We start from the raw sequence: 11519 nt of genomic DNA, 5'->3' as shown, positions 1-11519 counted from the left end.
CTGAAGACAGAGGCTCCTCCCTCCCTAACTGACATCTTTCGGCCTCTGGGGGAGAGAGAAGGCTGGCCCAGTTCCATCAGGGACTAGCCTGAAGAAGGAGGCTCCTCCCTCTCTGTCATCTTTCGGCCTCTGAGGGAGAGAGAAGGCTGGCCCAGTACCATCAGGGACTAGCCTGAAGAAGAAGAGCCCTCCCTCCGGTCCATCTGCCTTGGTCCAGGCCTCAGAGGGAGAGAAGAATGCTGGACCTGATTCCCTCCCCCCTCACCATTCCCTTTATTTTATTGTATACTGTATGGTGTTTGTTTTTAATGCATTGTATGTGTAACTGTAACTTGTGTAAACCGCCCTGATCTGAGGAAGGTGCGGTATATAAATAAAAACTTTATTTATTTATTTATTACTCTGTAACACATTAAAAAACAAAAAACAAAGGTAACCATGTTGCCCCGTTAGTACATATAAAATTCACAGTGGGGGGATAATAACTTTATTATGATCAACCAACATTCCCCCAAAACATGAGTTTCCCAGAACAGCTAGACTAGGAGGTACAAAAATTAGGGGAAGGAGAAGAAACATAAACAAGAAACTAATACAAAAATTACAGTAGTCTCCTTCTTGTGGCCATGTATTCTGCAGAAACTCAGTCTCAAGATGAAAATGCCAGACTAAAGGAATCGTTAGGTATGTAGCTTTCAGATTACATCACCCTGCATACTAGTATAAAGAGTCAATAGTCATTCTCCATTTCTGGAAACAAACGGTTGGCTACAATGCATGGATTTGTCCAGTGCTTTAGACAAATCATGCAGGTTCTGTCTACATAGGCCAAGACCCTATTGGCTGGAATAACTATGCCTGTATCAAAAGAGAAGAGCAAAAGAAGTGCAATGGTCACAGAGGCAATGGGATGGGAATGTTAACAGTGACAGCTACCTCATGTCAGGAGATACAGCTGCTTCACTGGCTCCTGAGCGGTTCAGGAATAAAAAATATACCTATTTCCGTAGACATAATGGGCATTGTGCTGGCTTAAGTAATCCACAGACATATATCCTTGCTTAAAAGGTAAGCGACTGTGCACCAATATTTTCCTTTATCACTTCAGTTCAATTGTCTTCCTCTAGAGGTGCATAGATGAGCACTACAACCTGTGCTCATGCCCCCAGCTTTCTCTATATGCTTTGAGTTGCATGAGAAAGATGCATTTTAATAGCAGAGAATGTACTTTAGTAGTGACAGAATGTGGAGATCTGTATGGAACATACAAAAGATAGGGGGGCAAAAAAGCACCAGGGTAGGTGTCTGTATCATTAGATGGCACTATATTTATAACTTTTTTTTTTTTGCAAGAGCCTGTCTTTGCTTAAAAATTAATTGAACCATAATTTATAAGATGATCATAGGAAGTCTTCAAGATTGATATTCTTTCTTGTGAGCTCAGATACTTGCTTTGCTGATTGTAATACATTACAATTTAAAAAAGATTCCAAGAAGATTTTAAAAACTGTTGCCAGAACTGAAGATTCAGGCTGCTTCCGCAGTGCAGAAATAATCCAGGTTGACATCACTTTAACTATCATGGCTCAATGCCATGGAATTCTGGGAACTGTAGTTTTGTGAGAGATTTAGCCTTCTCTGTCAAAGAGCTCTGGTGCCATGACAAACTACACTTCCCAGAATTCCATAGCATTGAGGCATGGCAGTTAAAGTGGTGTCAATCTGGGTTATTTCTGCAATGTGGGTGCAGCCCCAGACTGAGATCCTGTTCAGTCTCACAGACTGGAAACCCCTGCTGGCATATTTAAACAGGTTTGCTCAATCATGTCATTAAATCTCTATCCAGAACCACCTGTTTCTTCAATGCATGGCTTTGTAGGGCACCTTTGGAACCAAGGCATTGTTGGAAGGGTGTTTTGAATAATCACCTGCATCAAGGTACAGGCTATTTCCCAGTCTCTCACATACAAATTTGGCTTTGAGGACCTCACAAAGCCATGTACTGAAGAATAGGTCTATACAGCACCACATTCCAGTAGGAAACACACTGAGTGGTTGCTTCCTTTCCTGGTAGTAAGGCACCTATATACAGGAGATAGTTGTGGTTGCACACTGGATTCATTGCACAACCATCCTTCCACAAGATCTGTAGGCCTTGGGTACCTCCTTGGGATTCCAGTCTGTGAGACTGAACAGGATCTCAGTATGGGGATGCATCCACAGTGCAGAAATAACCCAGTTTGACAACCAAGACAGTCAAATTTCCTGTGCTAAGGTCTGCTGTGCAAACACTTTGAAACCATATGATCCTGGTGTCAGAATTTTAAACTTGTAACTTAGATATCATTGCTATTGTGCTGGGTCATGATTGAGTGTTTCTCCAGTCGAAGGAGGAAGGATATGGTATATGCAGGCTCAGTTTTAACAGAGAATAATACAGGCTGCAGTAAGTTTACATGGCACAGAAACAAAGTCAGAATGCTTTCACTTACAAATTTAATCATGCCTCAAGCAGTATGGAAATGGCAAATGGTTTAAAATGTTTAATGTTAGAATACTCTTGGTTTGTGAAAACAAAATTTACTGGATTAAATTATCTCTTGGTTTTTAACCCTTTACTATCACTCTATAACAGCTACAGTATATTCTGTAGCGCAAATGAAGTAAGAGAACTGGAAATTCAGGGAGCATTCACACTTAATTTCTTGTCCCAAGGAGATTTGGATCTCTGCAGTGATGCAATACCAGATCGGTGTTTCAACTACGTTTTCTGTTTCCCGATCTCTCAGTGACTTTTTAACCCTGTTGCCATTCACACTTGTCACCATTTCAGTTTAAAATTGAGGTGCCTCCATTTCTGGGAACGATGCAGCACAATTCAAAATGATTAGACAGTTTATTCACACTACTGAAGATGTGGATCATTGTAGTTCTTAGAAACAGATGTGCTTAAGGATCCAGTGTAAAATACACCAGGTTAAGCAGGTTTTTCCATGTTCTCCCCACAAACAGCACCGGGTGCATTCAGGGCCAGTGGGAATGTCACAGAAATAACCTGGTTTCACACCAGGTTATTTCTGTAGTGTGAATGGTGCCTCAGGTACATCTAATTAAATTTTTTATATGGATTAATACTCTGGTTTTCAATCTAGTTCACTCATCTTGGCTTAATTCCATGCTAAGATTAAATTTATATTCTACCTACCACTGATGCATTTGGGATAAACATCCAGTTTCTAACTTTTTCTACAGAATATGCAGCTACACAAAATAAAAAGCTTAAAGAGTGTATCCTAAAGAGCAAATATTGACTACAGTAACAAACAGTATTACTCTTTGTTGTTAACTGCCGGCAAGTTGACTATACCTTATGGAGACTTTATGAATAAGAAACCTCCAAGTTACCCTATCATCAACAGCCCTGTACAGTTGTTGCAGACTCAAACTAACAACATATTTCCTTGAATACATGATTAAAATATGAAGTGCTTTTGATAGATCAGATTCAGCTCTTTCCTCAGCGATCAGGATCACTGAGGTTTGTCCACACAGGCCAAATGACCCCCCCTCAGCCTATTGTCGTCTAGTTTAGACAATGCAGGCCAAAACACCTATGGCAGGATCAAGGCTGATCCTGCTATGCAGCCATGAATTCAGAGGAGCCAGTCTAACTCCAGGGCAAAGAGCCTTTACCTCGGGGTAAAACAGCCCTGGTTTTCTGTGGAGTTTCTGAGAAACTCTGCGGCAAATCCAGACTGTTCAGACAGCCCTCCCCGAGATACACACACACTCCTTAACTTTCTGGCAGGCAGTCCATCTGAGAAGCCCCCCCCCCCAGTCAACCCATCTGATGTAGAAACAGGGTGCCTCGCCATGTGGGTACAGCCAGGCGCCCCAATTCCATGTCAGACAGAGCAACTGGGAGGCTTCTCAAATGGATCACACACCAGAAAAGTAAGTAGTAGTCCTGTATAAAAATCTGCCTGTCCTCATGCCAACCCAGGGACTAAAACAAGTGAGCACCAGGGACAGGATAGCATGTGCTCAACCTGCCCCATTTGCTCAGGCCCTGCTTTAGTTTTGGATTTTAATCCCCAGGAATGTAATTTGTCACCAATTTTCTTCTCAAAAAAAGCAAAGAGTAATTTTAGCAATTGTGTGGGCCCTCTAAATGTTTTGGACTTTAATTCCCAGTGTTCCTCACTATTTGCTATACTGGGACCCCAGGAATTGCAGTCCAGCTCCCCCACTTTATATTATATGTAGCTGCTAAAGAAAATGAATGTACTTAATGTAATACTAATTGCACTGTAAAGTTTTCCAGGTTTGAGATACAATTCTGTTAGTTGCAAATGACTAATATAATTCTGGTTTTGATACCTGAACCCTGTATATATTCTCTGTAAATCACTAGAAAGGGCAGCTGTCTTAAAACCTACATTTATTCTAAATATACAGTGCAGAAACATTTCATTGGACTAAAAATAACAATTACAGGAAATTCAACTTTTAAAAAGGTAATAAATACTTTATATAGCAGCAGTATTTTCCGTTACTTAAAAAAAAACTTCCTCATATAAACTTTCCAGAAATCTGGATCAGGGTTAGAACTAAACAAAGTACAAAAGCATTTCCATGTAAGAGATTAAGCTAGTGTATCATAGAATTAGAGGAAAATAGCAGACATTGAGACATTGGAGTTCATTAAAAAGGTGTGGCAATATTTAAATTAAAGCATGATAATGAATATTAATGTTTTTGGCAAGATAGACATGTTACTCTGTTGCAACAGAACCACCAAAGAGTCTTCTGAGATCTTTAATACTAATCATGGGCACAGTACAGACCGGCAAGGAAACACGGCCCATTGTGCTGCGCAGGGTTGCTGTGGAAACCAGACCACACAGCACAGCTGCGCAGTAATGAAGGAGCTGCCTGTAGCGGCTCCTTTTTTGCGACGTCATAAGAGCTGTGTCACAGCCCTTATGACGCCGTTTCCTGCAAGCAACACGTGGGTGCTCAGACACCAACACATCATCAATACGTGCCTTGTATGGGCGGTGCCACTGAAAAATGGCACCGCCCACCCATATTAAGGCTCGGGAGCATGCGGTTGGTGCATGCTCCTGAGCCCTAGAATCGCCACCACCACACCACAAAGTGCCCATATGTATTGGGCCATACATACTGTCAGATGCATCAGATGAAGTGCGCTGCAAATAATATTTCTTAGACTTTTAAGGTGCCACAAAACTCAGTGTTATCCTTCTTGTTAATGGGAAGTCATTTAACTGTAAAACAAAAACCAGCAACATTTCTAAATGAACTAAGATCTTAATGAAAGGATACTGATTTCATTGTCTCGTTGCTGCAGAAGATCCCTCAGTTTCTTTACTTCTTCATCCCCAATTGAATTAGTAGCACTTTTATCTTCAAGAACGTCTGGTGCAAGGAGATGGTTGTTAGGAAGCTTCACATCATTAACCAATCTCTGTCAAATAGGACAATAACAATTCTAAATTCACTAGACTGCTCATCTGTACCCATTTCCATGGTTTTTCAATAAAAGGAGATTATACAACCTTATTTAGCCTACGTAAACAAAAAACAAAAAACCTGATGTTACTATTACAGTGACCTCCCAGATGGGCCTACAATTTTCTCCTTCCTTTGGTCTATTTAGAATGTTTCTGTGAATGTCATCTCTCCCTTTGTTTCAATCATGTCACCCTTTACAATAAGCCTTTGCTTACTGTTATTTTCCTCTCAAAAACACAGTTGCTCATCCTTTCTGAGCAAAAAGTCTTCAAAAACTGTAAAGTGTTCAAAAACTATTTACAGTTTGAGATTTATTCTTCACAAATTTGCACAAAGCGTGTTTTTAAAAGAACAAAACAGTTACGTATAAAAATATTTTTTCTGACTATATGGTATTTCCTGTGCAAAAAATGCTATAGTTGGGGATTTATTCTGTGCAATGTAAAGTCAAAGGCTTTCATGGCCGACATCTATAGTTTTTTGTGGGGGTTTTCGGGCTATGTGGCATGTTCTAGCAGAGTTTATTCCTGACGTTTCACCAGCATCTGTGGCTGACATCTTCAGAGAATGCTTTGCCTGGAAAAATTGGGTGTATATACACTGTGTGAGCCTGGGAATGCAGGAGTGATTTGCATGTGTATTGTTCTGTGCTGATGGCTGGCCTCAGGCTGGGAAGCTAATGCAAACGATATTCTGTGCAAAATTTGCATGTGTATTTTGTACAGAAAACAGCCTTTTTGTGCAGGAAACAGCTTTTTCTGGACAGAAAATAGTTCTGCACATAAATATTATTTTCTGTTTAGAAAAATCCTAAAAAGAAAATGCTCTTTTTTGAGAAAAAATACCACATGGAATTTTGCGCTGAATGAATCCCAAATTGTGAAGATTCTTGTCAGTCCAGCATTTTCTTCATCAGGGTTTCCTGATACTCATTTTTGAATTATTTTCAAATATACTTTCTGTCTTTAATCTCTCCTCTTATCTCACTTTATTTCTTCTTCTTCTCTTCCACAGAAGCTCCTTCACTACTAATATGTTCATAGAATCAGAGTTGGAAGAGACCAAAAGGGCCATCCAGTTTAATGCCCTGCCATGCAGGAAATTCAAATCAAAGCATCCCTGACAGATGGCCATCCAGCCTCTGCTTAAAGACCTCCAATGAAGGAGACTCCACTACACTCCGAGGGAGTGTATTCCACTGTCGAACAGCCCTTATTGTCAGAAAGTTCTTCCTAATGTTGAGGTGGAATCTCTTTTCCTGTAGTTTGTATACATTGTTCCATGTCCTAGTCTCTGGAGCAGCAGAAAACAATCTTGCTCCCTCCTTAACATGACATCCCTTCAAATATTTAAACAGGGCTAGCATATCACCTCTTAACCTCCTCTTCTCCAGGCTAAACATACCCAACTCCCTGAGTCGTTCCTCATAGGGCATGGTTTCCAGACCCTTCACCATTTAATTGCCCTCCTTTGGACACGCTCCAGTTTCTCCACATCCTTTTTGAATTGTGGTGCCCAGAACTGGACACAGTATTCCAGGTGAGGCCTGACCAAAGCAGAATAGAGTGGCACTATTTCTTCTCTTGATCTAGACACTATACTTCTATTGATGCAGTCTAAAATCGCATTGGCCTTGTTATCTGCCGCATCCCACTGTTGATTCATGTACAACTTATGGTCTACTTGGACTCCTAGAGCCCTTTCTCATGTAGTTTCATTCAACCAGGTGTCCCCCATCCTATATCTGTGCATTTCACAGTACCTTACATTTCTCCGTGTTGAATTTCATTTTGTTAGCTTTTGCCTAGCTTTCTAGTCTATGCAGGTCATTTTGAATTGTGATCCTGTCCTCTGGGGTTTTAGCTGCTCCCCCTAATCTGGTGTCATCTGCAAATTTGATAAGTATGCCCCCAATTTTGTCCTCCAAGTCATTGATAAAGATGTTGAATAGCACTGGGCCCAGGACAGTCCCCTGTGGGACCCCACTGGTCACTTCTCTCCAGGATGAAAAGGAGCCATTGTTGAGCACCCTTTTGGTTCGGTCAGTCAACCAATTACAAATCCATGTAACAGTTGCCTTGTCTAGCCCACATTCTACAAGCTTGTTTGCAAGAATGTCATGGGGAACTTTGTCAAAGGCCTTACTGAAATCAAGACATATTATATCCACAGCATTCCTTTCATCTAACACGCTGGTAATTTTATCAAAAAGAGAGATCAGGTTTGTCTGGCAAGACTTGTTTCTCTGAACCCTGTGTTGACTTAGTGATTATGGAATTGCCTTCTAGATGTTCACAGGCTCTCTGTTTAATGATCTGCTCTAGAATCTTTCCTGGTATAGATGTCAGACTAACTGGATGATAATTGTATTGGAGGTTAAGTTTGGCACAGCAGGCGTTGCTACAATTCCCATCAGAACTAGCTAGTATAGTTATTGGTAAGAGATGGTGAGAACTTCGGACCAATATCTGGAGGGCCACAAATTGCCTGCACCTGCTTTATAGGCATCTTCAAGCCTTATCTTAAATCAATTGTTTTCAGCATTAGTAAACTTGGGTCCACATTTGATCTAAATGTGAAATCTAGTTCCCACTTCAATTTTTCATCATCATCATCATCTTATTATTATTATTATTATTATTATTATTATATTTTATTTTTAAAGCGCTGTAAATTTTCTGTACATGTATTACCCACCTTGTGTAAGGCAATAACCACCACTCAAAAACCAGTACCCTAAACTGCTATCTCTTCCATCATCATCCACTCTTTTTTAAGTTTCTCTCTCATCTCCTTCAAACTCCTTCTCAAATGTTCTTCCACCTGCGTTTCACTGAATTCAGCATTGCCTTCTTCTGGGTCTTTCAGTTATTCCTACTCTGTTTCATCCTTGATAGTCTTCTATCAAGCCTACAGTTTTCCACTCACCAACATCCTGTCATTATCATAAGCAACACGAACACTGGCAGATGCAGTGCACAAACATAAAATTTAGATTGATGTTAAAATGATTCACAGCCATAATTAGATAATATTATAATAGTAAGTATATATGTAATAGGATTTTAGATATTATAACTTATTAACACTATTTCTAGAGGTGGTGCCAGCAGTAAAGTATATTTAAATATGAGTTATATAGCAATAGTCATTGCAATAGTAATAGCAAGTACATTCCTATACTGCTTATCAGTGAACGCAAGAACTCCCGAAACAGTTTCCAGTGTGTAAGCTAATTGCTTCCAACAAGCTGGGTACCTCAAAATGATGCAGGCTGAGTCAACCCTGGAGCCCCTGGCTGGTACTGAACTCACAACCTTGTGATTGTGAGTGAGTGGCTGCAGTACAGGCATTTAAGCACTGCACCACCAGGGTTCCCTACTATATTATTTCTATACACTACAGAAATAGTGTTTGTGATTTACAGTGGTACCTCGGGTTACGAAATTAATTCGTTCCGCGGCTAATTTCGTAACCCGAAAAACCTTCGTAAGCCGAATTGCCATAGGCGCTAATGGAAAAAATAGCTCTCTGCTGCCCTCCGGTGGCGGCTTTTCCATTTAAAACAGCGCCGGGGTTTTTTTCGTAACCCGAAAAAACCTTCGTAAGCCGAAACAATAAATCCCTATGGGATTTTTTCGTATCCCGAAAAATTCGTAAGCTGGGTAATTCGTATCCCGGGGTACCACTGTAATAAACAATAATTTATTAAAACAGAAATGTCCTCACTGCTGATCTTAGGTGCAACTTAATCTTAATTTCTTTCAACTTCATCTTTAATCATAGCTTCAGATCATCGCTAGTGAACAAATACAAAACCATAGCTCCTTCTTTTGATTGTACAGTGGGACCTTGTTATCCACTGGTGTTTGGTTCCAGGATCCCCCATGGATAACAAAATCTGTGGATACTCAAGTCCCATTAAATATAATGGCATAGCAAAATGGTGTTCCGTATATAAAATGGAAAATCAAGGTTTGCTATTTGGAATTTATAATTTTTTTAATGTTTTCAATCCGTGAATACTTGAATCCGTGGATAAAAAATTTATGGATGAGGAGGGCTGACTGTAATGAAAACTCTTTTCTCTCATTTCTGTCTTAACAAATTATGGTTTGTTAAACCAGGAATATTCATTCCAAATTATCCTCTGCTAGACAACCAAGATTTTCCTTAATTCAATATACAAATGAAAAGCATTTCTGTAAGAAATGAATGCAGTTAGTAATTCAAATGTATACTTTTGGGGAGTTCTAAATTTTGGCCTACATTTCCACTTCCTCTGTCCTAGGAATATCTAGGCTGTACTTGCTAGGGGATGTTTACAATGGAGAGCCAGTGAAGCATACCTTTAAAAAGCTGAAACAGTACTTTATCTTCCTCATATCAGCTCCAACCTCCAATATGCTCTCAGGTTCTGTATCTTCCAAAAAGCTTTTTATCTGCTCATCTACCCTAAACAGACATGATAAAACATAACAAATAACCACTCTCAGAATAATACTGTATATAAATCATCAAAAGGTTTTTTTAAAATATACAGTATCAAAACCAGGTATTGTTTATGTTAGAATTTATAATTTTAGAACTGATAGTAATGAAACAGGACCTCTCACAGAGTACGATTGAAAACAGTGAGAATCTTCATTGTGCCTATCACGCAGCAGAAAACATGGCAACAAATTTTATTATGTCTCTCCTATTTTATCCCAGGAATTATTCTGAGTGGTGAGAAGCCTACTGGACCAGGCTCAGACACACCAGGAATGGAACTCTCTCAATTATCTGCTATGACACATTTTCTAGGTACTTTGATGAGAAAATTATTCATATTTGTTCAGAACTTGACACTACAATTATCACCATCTGGTCAGTTTTCTTGGGATCAATTTCAGTTGTGGCAACCTGATGATGTGGACAAGACAACTTGAATCAGTGCACATATAACCTTGACCCTTGCCCATCTTGACTGATAAGATCTAGCAGAGGCAAATTGATTAGGTGGGTCCATGGTGTGGTAAATGCCCACCTCTGTTGTAGTGTACCCTCTCAGACCCAGAGGTAAGTGAAAACTATTACCTTATTGTTAATGTGCCCTTTAGGGGCAAAGTGGCGGAATGTTTGGTGTCTCGCAACTTCAGCTGTTTTTAGAAGAAGCAGATTATTTGGACAAATTGCAGTCTAGTCACAGGCCAGAGGAGAATACCAAAACAGCCCTGGTTGTCCTAAACAATAATCTACTCCAGATGAAAAGTGAGCAAGTACAGCCCTGTTGATCCTCAGGGATTTCTCTGCAGCTTTTGACATCATTGATCATGGTATCTTACTGAATTGACTCAGTGCAGATGGGCATAGAATTCACTGGATTAAGGTAGTTCTGATGCTACATACAAGGACTGTTCTAGAAAATGGCATTTGACCACTCCTGTACATCCCCATGGTTGTTAAGTTGTAGGGTTCAACAGGGTTCCATCTTGTCCCTTACATTGTGTAATATCTATATTACACCATTGGAGGAGGTCATTATGAGTGATGGAATACCATCAGCATGGTAAAAACATTCAGATCTACTTCTCCTTGAGGAATCAAAGTTAACTGGAGCTGAGCAAATGATGATTGGTGCCTGGATGTTGTGATAAACTAGCTGAAAGCCAATAAACTGAAGTTGAATGCTAGTGAGATGAAGGCTCTGTAGGCTGAGTGCCCTATGGTCTGGAAACTGACTAAACTATCTGTCCTGGGTGGGATTGTACTCCCTGAGACAGCAAATGCACAACTTGGAAGTACAGCTAGATTCATCTCTGCCACGAGACACCCAGGTAGACTCCACAGTCTGAAGTCCCCAGGGGCTGATTCAACTGATTTGTCAGCTACAGCCTTTGCTGGACAAGGAAAATCTAGCTACAGCAATTAATGCACTGGTAATTTCCTGAGTATACTACAGAAATGCACTCCATGTGGGCTGCCCTGGAGGAAAATCA

At 40.1% G+C, this 11519-nt stretch overlaps 1 protein-coding gene across 3 annotated transcripts in view; it reads right to left on the bottom strand.

The window, feature by feature from the left end:
- Positions 1 to 11519, bottom strand: part of KIF6 (kinesin family member 6) — a 239282-nt gene that overhangs the window by 134850 nt on the left and 92913 nt on the right. For all 3 annotated transcript variants that reach the window (XM_042444496.1, XM_042444501.1, XM_042444492.1), the window contains 2 exons: positions 9888 to 9993; positions 5350 to 5491 (listed from right to left, as the gene is read on the bottom strand). In XM_042444496.1, coding sequence (XP_042300430.1) covers positions 5350 to 5491; positions 9888 to 9993 — 248 coding nt within the window. The remainder of the gene's footprint in view (positions 1 to 5349; positions 5492 to 9887; positions 9994 to 11519) is intronic.

The sequence above is a fragment of the Sceloporus undulatus genome, chromosome 1 (genome assembly GCF_019175285.1).
Source record: "Sceloporus undulatus isolate JIND9_A2432 ecotype Alabama chromosome 1, SceUnd_v1.1, whole genome shotgun sequence".
In the NCBI taxonomy this organism is placed as follows: domain Eukaryota; kingdom Metazoa; phylum Chordata; class Lepidosauria; order Squamata; family Phrynosomatidae; genus Sceloporus; species Sceloporus undulatus.
Note: the sequence above shows the minus strand (reverse complement) of the source record. Positions and strands in the feature narration are given on the sequence as shown.